General features: G+C 40.3%; 1 protein-coding gene across 2 annotated transcripts in view; it reads left to right on the top strand.

The window, feature by feature from the left end:
- PPM1F (protein phosphatase, Mg2+/Mn2+ dependent 1F) overlaps window positions 1-15,905 on the top strand; it is a 28,144-nt gene that overhangs the window by 2,415 nt on the left and 9,824 nt on the right. The window contains exons 2-5 of one of the 2 annotated variants that reach the window (XM_074921538.1): window positions 8,309-8,439; window positions 12,713-12,912; window positions 13,540-13,728; window positions 14,853-14,996. In XM_074921538.1, coding sequence (XP_074777639.1) covers window positions 8,309-8,439; window positions 12,713-12,912; window positions 13,540-13,728; window positions 14,853-14,996 — 664 coding nt within the window. Of the gene's footprint in view, window positions 1-8,305; window positions 8,440-12,712; window positions 12,913-13,539; window positions 13,729-14,852; window positions 14,997-15,905 lie in introns of both variants that reach the window. The other variant, XM_074921537.1, reaches the window with a different exon arrangement.

Raw genomic sequence — 15,905 nt, 5'->3', positions numbered from 1 at the left:
GTAGGGAACCCAGCAGATTTACAGCTCAGTTTTGGACTCCTGTGACGAAGAGAAACCTCATTTTGCAGTCACGAAAAGGCTGTAGTTTCCTGTTGGGTAGCATTGTTCTTGCATCTGGAGGAAAAGACTGGTAGAGCCCAAGACCGGACTCTAGTATTTTGAAAGTGCAGGCTCTCATCTTGTAATCCATGTAATTAAGGACCAAAACTAAAGTCTCTGATTGTGTGAGAGGTTGCCAAACATGCTTTCTTTCCCATGTTTGCTACTGTGGATCAACTCAAAATACAGTTTTGAAGGTCAAATTTTTCAGTTGATCTGAAACCCTCAAAACCTCGATAAAACACATCAAGGAATGTAAGGAAATAGAAAGATACTAAAGGTTTTAAGAAAAGAAGAAGGGGAGGGATGACACTTAGAAGACATGTAAATGTGTAAAAGCTGTTGAAGATGCAGAAGCGGTGCCCGATTAGGAAGCAAGTTCGCGAGAGGTCACTGTAGCTTAGATCCAGTGATCTGCTGTTGCAGGCTGTCACGGTAGCATCCCTGACACACAGATGGCAGCTCAGTGGAAAACAGGCACATTCAAATATTGTTACAGTACTGGTATAACCAGGTTTAACACCATGAAGATGTTACTGGGTGTACCTTGCTGACTTCTGGCATTGATGCTTGCTCTGTATTTCCTCAGCCTGAGACTTCTCTAACACTCCAGCATTACAGAATGTATTTTACATGGTGATTAGTAATGCTGAAGATCTGTAGATCAAAGTGTTACTGGGAATTGAGTTCAGCACACAGTTCTGCAGTTCTGCTTCTTATTTCTGTATTGTCAGACTCTTCATTCACACCCACACAGATGTGTGGGTCATGCCTTATGGGCCCCAAGCCAATAAAGGTCCAACAATATCCTTGGCTCATGAGACAACATATGGTGATGTTTAGCTCGTCTTTCCAGTTGCTTGGAGGCATAAACCTTTGTGTCTTTGCAAGGACAAACGTTTTTCCTCCACCACCAATCAGGATTGCTGTTGAGAAGAGAATGGGGTAAGACATAACATTTGTTAGGTCCAACAAGGAGTTTCTGAATGTTATTGCTTCTCTAAGGCTACACACACCTCTTACATGGAAGCAGTTGAGTATCTCAGGCTAACCTCCTTGAATGTCTTGATTAATCTAAAATGAATTATTTTAACAATCTTCTGCAAATACAGCTAGCAGCCAAACACTAGCTAAAGCAGCCAACCAACCACACTTGCTGCCTGGCAGGACTTGGCCTTAAATTGCTAATCCGGTGCTTTGCAGATGTTTCCACTTTGAATAATTAATTTAAATCAGTGGAACTGCCTGAGGAGTTTGGAGCTAAATACATGCATAAAAATTTGAAGAATGGGGGTAGGTTTAAGTAATCTTGTTTCACAGAATGTTAATTAACATACACTTTTGAGTAAAAGCTACGTGTTCCAACAGTCTGTGGAAATGGGTCAGTGTGATTGAAGGGTCCATTAGTTACTTCCAAAACTTTAGAAATTAACCTGAAATTTTACTACCTTGTACTTAAATAGAACATGAGATGAAATCAGACCCCCAAATACAGAAATAAATCTTTCCCCTTGATAGGACCTGGAACTTGTATGACCATCCTGTGACATAGCCAAAGAACAATGTGAAATTCCTGCAGCCTTCCTGTTTGAGGAGACTTTACTACAGTAACAGTTGTGAGACTTTGGCTTCCTGTTCTGCCTCCTCCCAGTTTGCTCTGTTTCATCTCTTGGTTGCCTCAGCATCCTGTTTTGTGTCTTTGTGTTTTACACTGTAATGCTTACATCCAAGGTGTGGCCCTAGCATCTTATTTTCAGCATTTCCCTGCTTTTAGTATAGTCAATTCAGCAGTTCTGATATTTTGATGTTTTTTCATGGGATGTAAGCTTGAAGGGGGGGGGGGGAAGGGGAATTTACCTTGCCTCTGGTTTACCCAATCTCTTCATAAAACTCCCTTTAGTCTCTTTCTCTGTGAAGAGTAATAATACCCTGTCTACTGTGACCTCTGCTTTTTAATAAATCCTCTATAACTTCCTTATTTTAGTTTGTACCATTTAGTGTATGTTATTGTAATGCATTAATACTTCTTATAGCTAGGAACATATTTACAGTATCAGTGATCCATTCACTTCAGACAGGAAGGTGAATTTCACATGCGATTGCCAGCAAACAAACTTTCTAGTTTTCGTGGGACCAGTTGTCTTTGGCAGCGAAAGCAAGCATGGAAATAGCAGCAACAGGCTCTCAGGAACACCAGTGTTCTCACTGGTTTATGATTAATAATGTTAGAATTGGAAGCCTTGATAAAGTTAATGCACAAGAGGAATGTGGCACTTCTCCTGTTTACTAGTTAGTTTAGCAAATGGTTAACAAACTGGCTCTGGTAATTTTGGGTGGTGGTCAAAACTACCTTGTTTTCTATTGTGTGTGGTTTGTCCACAGCTGCTTCTGAAGCTGATGGTGGGATGATAACACATCTTGAGAGCAATGATGTGCAGCTCACACTGTATATGTGTCTGGATAATAAAAGTTTTGACCATTCTGACCTGCCTCCAACTATATAGAAGCTGAACAAACTGTTACTTTTGTGATCAGTAAATGGCTTACCAGAATAATTTAATTTAAAACTCCCAGGGAGTTTTCCCTGTTACAAGATACTCTCAACAGTAATTTTGGGAGAGAATCACTGCCTTTAAAAAGAAAGCGTATGTGTGGGGACACCTGCAATACAAGAATAAAGACTTGATGAAATGCTAAAAAAAAGATCAAATCTGTAATGATGGGGAAACTTTTAGGGCTGGCTTGCTGGTGTTTAAATCAGTTTCTTTTGTTCTGCTTGGAAAACTGCAATTGTCTTTCCCTAGAATTTGCATATTTTTTTCTCCTAATCTGTGTGAAACATCCTTTCTGTTGCTGTTTGATTGGGGGATCAAGATAAGAAATAGTCGGTTTTGAAACAACAGGTTTAGGGCCCAATTCAAAAGTGTCTTTTGTGAAATTAAGCCTCTGCTGTTGTGCTGTGTGTTTTTTCTTACCATGAGAATGAAATGGGAGTGGCAGGTGACTCTCCATTGCACTGTTTGATGATAACTGAAGGGCCTGAACAGATGGATTCTGGGTTCTAAAGCTACTGCTTCTGGTAGTTTCAGAAGAAAGTCTGGGAAAAGCTGCTTCATGTAAAGATGGAAACATAAAAGATAGAAATTCTGTGTGTGGCATTGGTATATTTGTTTTGATTCCATCTTGTTCATCTACTGTAAAGACTTGATGTTATTACCACAAGAAACAACTTCCTACGCATCATAGGATGTCAGATGTTCTCTCCTTGACAGATACACATTTGTACTTTTCTGGTCACCATCACCCTGGGAACTCTGGGTGCTGCTGTAATAAAAGCCAATGCTTAGAGCCACTTGAGTGGAAGCATTCTGTAGTTGATTATAAGAATAAAAAGGGTGGAGGGAAATAAAAGTAGCAGATTGGGGAAAAAATACTGAATACAAGCAGCTTTTGTTGATGAGGAAACTTGTGACCTGCTATTATTTTAGCAGTATGAGAGGATCTTTCACTTGCTAGAGAACTGCTAGCATTTGCAGATCTGCACTAAAAACGCTTTGCTGATATAGCTGTAACGTGCTAGAAACACACACCGAGTCCACAGTGACTTCACTTCACTGACAAAGCTGTGCTCTATGTGATCTTCTGGTGTTACAGAGCCTGGGTAGCAAATAAGTGCACAAATATATCTTTCCTTCCATATAAGTAGCTGCAGCTGAGTTATGTTAGAAGCTTTTGCTAGCAGATATAGCACCTCTTCATTCCCCAACATATGCATATATATATATGCATATGTATGTATATATGCACTCTGAAAGGAAAAGAGGATCATATGGTGGTGCTCTGGCCTGCAATACCGTGGCTGTCTTGTTGCCATGACTTTAGTATTAATACCTAGACAGAGTATCATGCAACCTTTTCTTTTAAAAAAAAAAATAATAAAATTGAAAGGTGACAAGGGATCAGCGACTCAGCCAATACAGTTAGTATTGTGCTTTTCTTTATACAGAGATTTCCTGACAGTACTGTGGGAGAATGTGTGTGTTTGGAGCAGTGGTATGTGAATTATTTTCTTTCCAAAAAGCATAAAATAAAAATTCAGCAGGCTTTGAGTAAACACTGAGTGTTTGGTATGTCCTAGTGAGGCTTTGTACCATTCTCCACCAGGTTACACAGAGCTTGCTTCTCTCTGTTCAAAGTGCTGACGAGCAGCTGTTCGGAGTCTGCCATCTGCTGCACTACTCTGCTTTCTCAAAGCTGCTGTAAGCTGTGGGCATAGAGCACAACAGAAAGTCTGTCATCTGTTTTCAAGCCTTTGAAAAAAGTGTAGTCATATTTGAGGCTCTGGACAAGATGTGGTGGCCTGACCTTTGGTGCTCTGGATGCTTCCTGCTTGCCCACAAAGCTGTTTGCCAGAGACTTCTGAATATACCCTCTTAAATTTGAGGGGAAGAAGAGGTGGGGGCATCTCTGAACTGGTGACTTTGTTTGCAGTGCTCTCTGCAAGTGTACTGGGGATTTAATGACCCAAATAAAACCAAATAAGAAGTGATCTTACTAGGGTTTCTGCTTCCTGAAGGAACTTCTGTATATCCTGTCTTTTCTTTCTGAAGGCTGATATTTAAGAGGTCAGCAACAGTCTTATGGTTGATCTGACATACGTGAATACGCTGTGGCTGTGATGGCATGACAGCTGGTCTTTTAAAGTGAAATAAAATAGAGAACTAAATTGTACTGCAGAAGAGTAACAACATGAACAAGAAGTAAGTTCTGTTCTGTAACTCGCGCCAAATCTAAAGTATGCAAAATATCGTAATTGCTTTCTACTTCCCTGTGTAACTTTGTTTTGGCCTACAGGTATGTATATCAACAGAAGCTCTGTACAGCTCCTTTTAACAATACTGTATGTGTCCAGTATGGGATACTTCAAGGAGGAGGATGGCATATAAATTTAAGTGTGTTCTTTATTAGCATAAATACCGCTTTGCTCTTTAACTTACTACTTTTATCTATCCTCAGGTTTTTAAAATGAGGCTTGTATTTTACCATGAAGTATCTGGAGGATATGAACTCCACACTCCAGCCACTGGTGATCTGACTTAAGCTGGGGATGAAGCTACAATGCGCCATCTGCACTGTTACAACACGCGTTAATTCTTTTAAAATATTTTTAATTGTGGTCAAAACACACCCTTTTTGTTAGCAAAGAAATAGCCTGTAGCAAAGAAATTCAATGTCTGTTTACTACTAGCCTGTGTATACTGAAGCTAGGTAATTAGTGTTGCATGTGTCATAGAAATGGGGCTGACTTGTTTCTTCTAAGACTCTCCTAAGAGAGGGTAACATCCTTTCCATGTAACACACCCCGCCAGCTTCCTTCTTCTCAACACAGTTGTTTTCCCACTTAAGAAATGGCTACAGTATTTCTTCTGATTCATGAAGATTAAATTATGCTTGGTTCAGCCTGTCAGCAGGGTGTCTTGGGCTTCTTTGAAAGGAAGATTTTAACAATAAGTGACATTCTTTGCTTACAGAAAAGGTTTGAAGTCTGTTATGGTAACTGCACTGGGCTTCTACTTTTACACTGGTTGCCATAGGTACTGTGCCTGCTTTCCAGATAACACTCTAGCCAAGTGAGACCTTGTAGCTCTCAACTAAAGAAGCAGTCCTTACTCTAATTATATATTTTGTTAACTCTTGAGGTCTCAATTTAGAGGATTAAATTAGAACCAGTAAACATCCAAACTGAATAGAAAATACCATTGCCTTGGAGCTCCATTTACCTGTGCTTCAGTAAAAAACAGGTTTACCAATATGGTAGCACTAGTATTAAGAGTTTATAAAGTAACTGACAAATATGTTCTGTTTGAAACTGAGGTTGAACTAAATAGGTAGGGTCATTTTTCAGGTTTTTATTTTATCTTTTGTCAGTGTGTCAGAATCAACTGCTCAATGTTGTTGTTGCTGGCTACATAACAAATAAAATCCCAATAAGCAACCATTTTCTTTATAGATTTGCAAAACTGGAGGGGGAGGAAATGCATAGGAAGCAAAGCTGAATGAAGCCTATCAGTACTGAGGAACCTCTGAATTTCCTTTTTAGGAACTGGGTGGCAACTGGAAAAAGTTGGAGGATGTGACATAACAACTTGTAAACCTTTTCTTTGTTAAAGGCATCCTGTAAGCAGAGGCTTATACAGGACTTGTGAATTATAGCACTCAGTATATTGCCTTTTGTTTAAGATCCTTTTTGTGGACTCAGTTCCACAAGTCAGGGCTCTGGAAGGCAGAAGTCTAGAAAGTTTAACATCAAAGTGTTAAGCCCTCTTCTGATACCAAGCTGGAAACCAAGGGTAGATTGTATTTCTCCTCCAGCATAGCAGACAAATTCTGAGGGTGACTGCAGCTGGGGCTCTCACTGTGCACTTAAATGCATAGCAGATTCACTTAATATTTTTTTGTCTTGGTTCTTGGAGCTGAAACCTACTTTAACTAAAGCTTCTGACTTTCAGCAGCATCAGTTACAGACCTGGCATTGTTTGTGTGTCTTGTATTTTCATACTCCTTTATTTTCCACCTATAAGAGCAAAAACAGGAAGCAGGGTTTTTTTGGGGGGGTGTCATATCCATTTCAGATGTTTCTTGCGTGACCTTTTAAAAGGTTGTTTGTTAGTGTCAGAGTGATTATAAGCAGGCATTGTTACTTTTAACTTGAGTAGGAAAGCAACTAACTCCCCAAACATATTAGCCTTAAAAAAAAGAACTAAAAAGCCGATTTCTGGCTTCCCTTGATGTGATATGACTGCAGCTAGCGCTGAAAGGACTGCAAACATGTTGCCATCTATTTGAAGTACCAAAATGACTCATTAAAGTAGGCCATCGCTGCTACAGAATGCGTAGCATAAAACAGGCTTCTGTTAGCAGCCTGCTGACTAACACAATGCTTTCTGTTTGCTGCCGCAGGAGGTACTCGTACACAGCTGTGAGGATATGACAAGGCCCCTCTTTTCAGAAACACAATGGCAAAATGCATTTCAGCTTGTTGTCACTGGGATCTAAAACCTCATGGTCTTCCCCTCCCTGCTCTTCTGTACACACAAAACCAGTCATCTCTGTGGAACACCTTCAGAGACCAGTTGCTTCCACCATTTCTTACTCTCCTGGCAAAACACAGTCTTGTGCTTGACTTCTGCAGGTGCCTTAATGTGTTATTTGCTTTGGTTGTATAATTTGATACTTTGGGTATCAAATGCTCCATGAACAATGGATAAAATGCTTTTTATGAACGTCCATGCTTATTCTTCATTGTGCTCATAGAAAATGTCTGGAATGGATGTTATGTACTGTAATTGTTAGTGCATGCCATGGAAATACAGTGAATATAAAAGAGTTATTTTCTAGTAGCCACATTTTAAAGTTGGATGGGCCTTACTTGTTTACAGATTCAGAAGCATAGCAAGTATGTGCTTCCTATAAAGCATGTAGCTTGCATAAAGCACTGAGTAAAAAGTACAGGGTGAGGAGAGGGTGAGTAGCTCATGTAGCATTATTCTCTAGGTGCTTACCTAAAAGCTTCAGCTGAACCACAAGTCTTGGAGTCTTTTCTTATCCTCGTTACCAGTGCCAACTCTGCACCTTCTTTCTGGATGATTTCTTTGGGGAACTACCAGTTAGGAGAAACTGAGTATTAAAGGGCTGTAGGTTAGTACTGAGCGTGGCTCTTCTTGTGGAGGGAGGGGAACTGGAGTCTTAAGTAACCTTTGTGGAGATCTGTGTGTACAACAGTGGAGAGATCTCGATACTGTCTGTGGTGAGACAGTTGACTGCAAGCAAGAAATGTTGTGTAGTGAGTAGAAACAAAATGTTTGTGTTCAGAGGCTAGAATTGAAGGTAGCAGTTCCCATCTGAGAGCTCAAGGGAAGGAGGTACCATCTGCGACTGGAGTGTGAGGCAACAGTTTGAAAACATGATTCATACGCTTCTTCCTCTTTGCGTTCTTGAGAAAGCAGTTGTCTAACTGAAGATCTTACTGAAGATTTGTATGAATAAATATTGAACATATGGTTTCCTCTACTAGTTTACTAATGAAGTTAGAATTATTGATTGTATGTAATGCTTTCTAATTGAGGTCACCAGCCACAAACAGTGAGGTTGTAGCTCAGTTTAAATTAATGTGGTCTATTTTGCTTTCCCTTCTTTTTCTTACCAGCAGAGGTGTTTCACCTCTTCTTGCAGCATCATTGATCCATGCTGCAGTTGATGGAGTCCTCCAAACAGACTTGACTGAATTTAAGCAGCAAAGTGCGGAAACAGAGGGAGATGGAGATGAGGAAAGGTTCACCTGTAAGTATACTTTTTTCCTTCTGTGGTTTTCCCAGAGGCTGTCTTTTAGAAGACTTCAGTGTTTTGAAATGTTTCCCAGAATATTTGGTTAGGCTGTCTGGCAAGCAGCAGTGAACAGAACTTTATTTGTTCCTGCTGGGTATCTGTGGGATGAAAGGTAGCTCTGTGAGTTTTGTGGCCAAGATGCAAACATGGTGTCTGGAGTCCTGGACTGATTGTGTGGGCTGGCTTTCTGGAAGGGGAAAAGAGTTTCTCATCCCAGAAAGAATTAATTACTGTGTTCACTGTGCTTCCTGAACTGAACTAGTTAAGAATTTTTCTCTTCCTTATTGGATAATTTCACTTAAATTGACCTGGGTCAGTTCCAACTTTAAATTGATAATCTCTTATATTTTTGAAGTGCCGTTTTCTTTTTGGTAGACCAACTGTAGCTAATTACTCTGATGTTTGACACTGGCATCATCACAGTTGCTATTGTGCAGCCACATTGACACATTAAATTCATCCATATAATCCATCTTGCTTTTATCTGTTCTTGGGAATCAGATATTTGGGTCCTGTGGCTCTTCTACAGCCTGAACATCTTGAAACTCCAGGTCTTGCTCTTGGCAAGTTTCTCAATAGTCCCTGTCTTTATCGATTATTTCCTCTCTTTCCACCCTCCCCTATAAAGATGGGATCCTGAGGGATGAAGAACCTAATGCGTGTGTCTTCTGCCTGATGCCTGTATTTTCTCCTGAGTGAATTGGAGAGAGAACAGACCTTGGTGACTGAGTACTGGGACTGTGCCTCCTGTAACAGATGGTCCTATTGCATTTACATGCTGAAGTGTTTTAACATTAGACTTCACCAAACCTTCAGTCCCAGTGCCAAGAATTTAAGTGGAGCAGGATGCAAGCAGAGTTGGAAATAAAAATGGAGGAGAGATGTTTTAGGCAAACCAGTCTATCCTGTAAGGGGAAATACTCGCCCTTCCATTTCTCTGGGCTGACTTGAAAGGCGGTTCAGCGTGCCCCTGAGGATGTGACTCCCTGCTAAGCTCAGGGGTCGGGATACGACACTTCCCAGGAGCCTATTTCAGTATTCACCTACAAGTCTGAAACGGCAGGAAGGGGAACACATTTGTTTAAGTCTTGCTGCACCCTAAATATTTCATCCCTTGCCTTAATGCTTGTAGCCTTCCTCTCTCTGGAGAGATCTAGCAAGTTTCTCGCAGTTTGCAGGGGAAGAGTTGGCCTCGGATCAGCTGGGCTGGGCTCTACACCACACGCCCGGGCTCTGCCCCTCCGGCGGAGGGAGCGATGCAGGCGGGCACTGCGGCCCCGGGACAGCGGCCCCCGGCCAGCCTGCGGCGGGGCCGGGGCGGATCGCGCCCTCTGCCGCCCCCCGGCGGAGCTGCGGGATGTCCGCGGGGTCTCCGCCGGGGCTGGAGCCTCCCAGCACCTCCGCCTAGAAGCAGCTTGCGCGTACGTGCCGCGGGACCTTCAGAGATTCTCGCGGGTGCCTCCTGCAGTCGCTCTGAGCTCAGTCTCCCCAGAGTGCCTCTTTTCCACAGTCCGGGCTCTGGTGGCTCTGTGCGTGGCTTTGTGCAGGGCAGACTGAAGGAGATCAACGTTCTGATCTTCCATAACTAGAAGCTCTGTATTATATTTGCGGCAGTGACTGTGAGGCATGTGGTAAGATATGTCATTGTCAAAAGTGATATAAAAGCATCTTTCTTATTGTCTTCCTTACATCAGAGAGAGTTGTATCTTACTGTATTGTGACTTTGTGCTCCAGTAGCATATCTTTATTTGCTATTGCTCAACCTTTACAGGAAAATAAGGAACAACACATTGTAACCCACATGATAATTACATAGGTTTTCAGCACAAATATTGCACAAAGCAGCTGGAAACTGGTCATCAGAGCATCCTGCAGTCACTCTGCTGGGGAGACTTCATTGACTCCCATGTAATTATCTTTGATGTGAACTGTTAGCAGTAATATAAGATGTGAACTGCTATGTATTTGTGAGCCTAGGTTTATAATTTCTTGTTCTGTGTCTTATGAAAACCTTGGGCTCACAAACCTTCAGTTAGTGAACCTCATCTGAATGCTAAGAAATTATAATGTTTAGAAACAGCAAGTAATGAAGATCTTGATAGGACAGGGACATTTTCTTGGTCACAAGCACCTAATGTCTCTGGAATCCTGTGTGGTTATATTATACTGGTAACACTTGTACAATCATTCATGCTTCTGTTTTACTTTAAAGACTATAAAGATACAGGATTGGAGTGGCTTAAGATAGCACAAAGTCAGAAAATCCTTGCATGAGCTCCGTCTTCAAGTAGTTGAGGTTCTCTCACTAGTCCTTGTTGACAGATGGAACCTTCCCTGTTCTGATTGTTGAAACCTCATTTAATTTCTGTTTTATATGTTCCTGTCTATTTTATGTTTGTTCATTCTTGTCACCATTGTTATTTAGATCAAATTGCTATTCACCATTCCCCTATTGAACATTATGGAAACCTTCTTACTTTTCAGGTGTTTGCATTGCCTGATTTCAGCAGGGAATATCTATTTTAGAGGCATTCATTTCTCTGCACTTTTGGACTGTACTTGTTTTCCCTATCTTGTAATTTCTATTGCATCACTTTAACTGTACAAATAGGAAGAAAGATATTCCTTGTGCTACAGCACAGTGTGGACTCTCTCTTCCTGCATTGCAATAACTCTCAGGCAAAAAAGCATTTTTGGAATGAGAGAGAAGTGATTGATATAATAAGGTATGTACGTGTGCCTATATGAGTACCACTGTTTGGTGTGGTATACTGCAGAAGAATTTCTGGTGTTAAGGTACTAAAACCTATGTCAGATTTCACAGGCTTAATATTTAAGCAGCAATGTGTGTCCAAGTCTTCTGGTCAGTATTACTCAAGACATTTACAAATATGTAAACTAATAGCTGTAGAGAAGGCTATTTAAGATGCTGTCCTATTTAATTGTATTTGTATACAGAATGACTTAATATTTAAAGGTTTTAATATCTTGTGCATTCACACCTGCATATTAAGCAAACCAAAAGTAGTTTTGGTTAATATGTGGTGACTGCCAATCTAAGATCTGTGTTTAAATTTAAGCTTTCAATTCTCTGGGTCCAGAGATGCATCTGAAGCTGGCCATCTAGTGTTGCTGAAAAAAAGAAATGTTTGAAAACCACAAGTTATAAAAAGGAATTCTGAGGAAACTTTAATGCTGGCAGTGTTACTAGGAGTCAGGATAAAATAGAATTAGGAAAGATAATTCATGCATGGCGGTTCTTTAGGAAACACATTAGTGACCAGCAGATTATTTTTGCCCTATAGATGATCTTTTCAATGCTATTTGAACTTAGTTGGTTTAGCGTCGAGGCAGGGTTCTTACTCAAATGACAAAACTTTTAAATTATTACCTATTCCGAGAGAGACTGCATTTCAAAGCTAGACACAATGCCAAGCACCAAACCATTCAGTCTGATGAACAATAAGTTTGGATTAATTGATCTTTGGGACCTATCCAGGAAAGGATTTGAGTGTCTGGCCGGAGCTTTTCACACTATGCTCAATGGGTGTTTACGGTTCTGCTCTGTAATGACAAAGCAGGAAAGTGGCGGAAGTGTTCTTCTGTCCCTCTAGCTCCTACAACCATGTGTATTTAGAAAGATAAAGACAACAGCTTAAAATTCTAATCTGTTCAGCTCAACTATGAGTTGAGCTATTGACCTCAGCAAAGCATTCTCAGACTTCCTTGTTGTTTCAGTGAAAGTGGTTCAGTAGGACATAACCTGACCCTAAAGCCAGGCTAATGCTTGTTCAACCCTTGTGTCCAAGACAACAGCAATCTCTTATCTTGAAGGCTTTTCTGCCTGCTTATTCCTTTTTTTTTTTTTTTTTTGGTAGGGATGCACTCCTGCCACTATATATTGTGCATTTTACTTACGTAATAATAACATTTCTGTCTAAATGCCAGACTGATTTTTGAGTCTTTGTTACAATTTTCGTAATGTAATCACCTACTTGATAAGCCTCTGTTTTGAAAGAGAACTAGTAAGGAGAGAAGCTGCTCTCATACTTAATGTTATACTGTTTTCCATTGCAACTTTCTCCACGTTACTCTCAGGACCGTATTTGAATTCTTGTGGAGCCTGTAAAGGCAGAGTGCTGAATATGTGTATGTAGCTCTAAGGAAATGTAGGGGTAATGTAGGAAAATGGGGCCCACAACTTCTTGCTTTGTCTTTGTGCTGGCAGTGCTGGATGGAGAGTCGTTGCAGCGCTGCTTCTTTAACAAGCTTCGGGATGTTTGCTTTGAGTGGCAGAAGCAGTTGCCACCGCTGAGACCACTGAAGCGGTTCCTGCTTGTTTCCATCCACGCCATCCGTAACACTCGGCGGAAAATGGAGGACCGCCACGTTCTGCTCCCAGAGTTCAATCAACTCTTTGGTTTATCAGTAAGTCTGGACAAAACCGGGGAGGCCAGTTTGTTAGCTTTACAACATTCCTGTAAACACAATGACTTAGTGATGGATGATCTGTGAAATGGTAAGAATTTGTTGGCACAAGTTATTTATCGTGTCTGTGCTGGAGCAAGGACTTACTCAGATTGGTAGGGGCCAACTACTGCCCTGATAAAGAAGGGTCTTGTGACCTTGGGGTTCATGTCATAAGTGATATAGGGAGATGGGAAGCTCACCTAGTGTTACGTTGCTGGAGTTATAATGTTCTTGTGACAGAGGTAACTAGCATACTAAGAAAAGAAGAGGGTAGAACAGCAGTTGTACAAGTGCCAATTAATGAGGCTGCAGTCGGACTACATAACCAGCTGTCTGCTGTTTCAATTCCAGATTATTTTCAAGGATATTAAATGACTAACAACAAACAAAGAAAAGTAATTCCCCAGCAAAGTATCAATTTTATCCATGTTGTGTATGGACAAACTGACTTAAATTGCCCTTAACTATGCAATGTTGTATGGAAGAAAGCCCAGGATAAAGAATCTTTACTTGCTTGTACCAGTCTGTGAACTGTTTTGTTTTTGAAGACGAATGTGTCTTTCTCTGTCTCCCTCCCTGCAAAAGGATGACATTGATCGCGCGTACTTTGCGGTATTTGATGGCCATGGTGGAGTGGATGCTGCCAATTATTCAGCAACCCATTTACATGTAAATGTCGGGCTACACGAAGAGATTGTTAAGAATCCAGCTGAGGCCTTGAAATGCTCTTTCCAGAAGACAGATGAAATGTTTCTTTTCAAAGCCAAAAGAGAGGTGAGTGGGTAGAGATTAATGCCATTGTATTTAAATAACACTAAAAACTGTTGGACAACGTGGTATTATCCAGAAAATTCTGGCAGTACGGTTTCTTTGAATCACTGACTTCTTTATGAAATTATGCTACATGTAAAGGTTTTCTTTGATCACATTATTTCTTTTTTTGAGGAAAAACAAAGTGGCAGTGGTTGCAAAAGAAATGTTAGGTGGTTTAAATGATCCTGACATACCAATTATTTGAGAGAACACTCTGCTGCCTCTTTGCCTAAATTAGGCAGCCTCTAGATGTTCTGTTCTACCTCTTACCTGGAAAAGAGGTTTCTCACTTCCCAATAATACAGTCATTGTCTTCCTCTTTCTTGTCACCATTGATGTCACAGGTGGTTGTAAGATGAAAAATGTATTCTGTGATTTAAATCAGACTCTTCAGTTCATTAGGCTTATTGATCAGCTCTGAATCAAGTTGGTATAATGAACATTCTTTCTTCAAATCTATATAATGGGAGGATGTTTGGTGAGAACTGTTTTTATAGCAGTAACTGAATATGGAAGTATTTATTGTTTATATCTCCGTTTCTGTCAGGCACAAAAGATGGACCAGCATCTTCATGAGGTCTGACTCTCAATAATCTGTACAGGGAATCTATAACAATTAGGTTACTTCCTTTGTTGACACCCTCAGTTAAATACCCAAGGATAAGGGGGTGTATGGGCAGCAAGGTGTCTGTAGTTGCTAGTGGTAGAGAATGTGAAAGGGATTGGGGACACCGGTGTTTGTATGTGAAATGTTCATACTACTGAAATTCAGATCCTCTTTCTTTTCTGTGTGTGTCTCTGTGTTGAACAATAGAGGTATTAGTCTCCTAGATCGGTTTGGAATTAATAGCAGAGAAGGAAGAACATAATAGAGGCACTGTTAGCCATCTGCATGTTAGAATATTTAATAGTTTATTTCAAGTTTAGCTAGTATCTTGTACCTTTTTTTTCAGGTACCCGAGTTATGATTGTCAGGTCTACTCTGCTGCATTTAAGTGTGATCAAGCCTAAGTTTACAATATTGCCATGTAACCTAGTAGGGCTTGTTGAATATTCACTTCTGACATACCTGTTTTCTTCTGTAGAAGCTGCGGAGTGGTACAACAGGTGTATCTGCACTGATTGTAGGGAACAAGCTACACATAGCATGGCTAGGGGACTCGCAGGTAATGCTTGTGCAGCAAGGAAAAGCTGTGACATTAATGGAACCTCACAAACCAGAAAGAGAAGTAAGTCTGACTTGTTTTTTTCCTCTTGTGTGTGTTGTCAGAATCTCTCTTGAAACCTTCTGGAATCAAGCCACCTTAAGTGTTTCGTGCTTTACATAATTACATGTATTGTATGGTAGGACTCAGAGAACTGACAATTTCTTTTTTTCTATCCACTCCTGCATTCTGAAAAGGTGATCCCTGCAACTGTGCTTCTTTTGGAAGTACTGATAGTACTGGTAGTCCTGACTTCAGTTCCTGCTCAGACTCTTTTCAAAATTTGTAGTAATTAAAGACTTCCATGGGGGTTTTTTTTTGTGTGTGTGAATTTAAAACTGCCTGTTCTAAATTATTATTAACTTACTAATTTGAGATTAATAGCTATGTAAAACATTAGCATAATGCAAGTCTTTCATAATATGCTATACAGGCATTCAAAAGCTAATGATAATCTACTAGCCTAACTGGGTTAAAGTGTATTGCTTTTTCCATACACTTTAAATAGCCAGGTATTTTATGACATGAAATTTTATGGGGATCTTGCAAGTTTAGATAGCATTGCATGACCCTTTGCCTTCATAACATAAATATTTGTAAAAACGGAATAGTTAAAGGAGTATCATTGCAAATGGTATTGTTACATAGTCTAGTTATCTTGTATTTTATTCCAAATATTTATATATTTATGCAGTTGCTGTATGGGATGGGAAGAAGTGGCAGGAAAGGGTACTCATCCATATGGGAAAGAACATGATGATACAAAAATTTAAGAATTCAGGGTTTTTGTGGGAAAGCCATGATATGTTGGAAAGTAGGTGGGTTGTTTCCAGTAATCTTAAGTGCATGTTTCTGAGCTAGATTATGATGTATGTGTTTGCTGTATTAATAGTATAAATACAGAAGCTGAAGCAGGTCTTGGGTTTGGGTTTT

This window comes from Athene noctua, chromosome 17 (genome assembly GCF_965140245.1).
Source record: "Athene noctua chromosome 17, bAthNoc1.hap1.1, whole genome shotgun sequence".
Classification (NCBI taxonomy): domain Eukaryota; kingdom Metazoa; phylum Chordata; class Aves; order Strigiformes; family Strigidae; genus Athene; species Athene noctua.
Note: the sequence above shows the minus strand (reverse complement) of the source record. Positions and strands in the feature narration are given on the sequence as shown.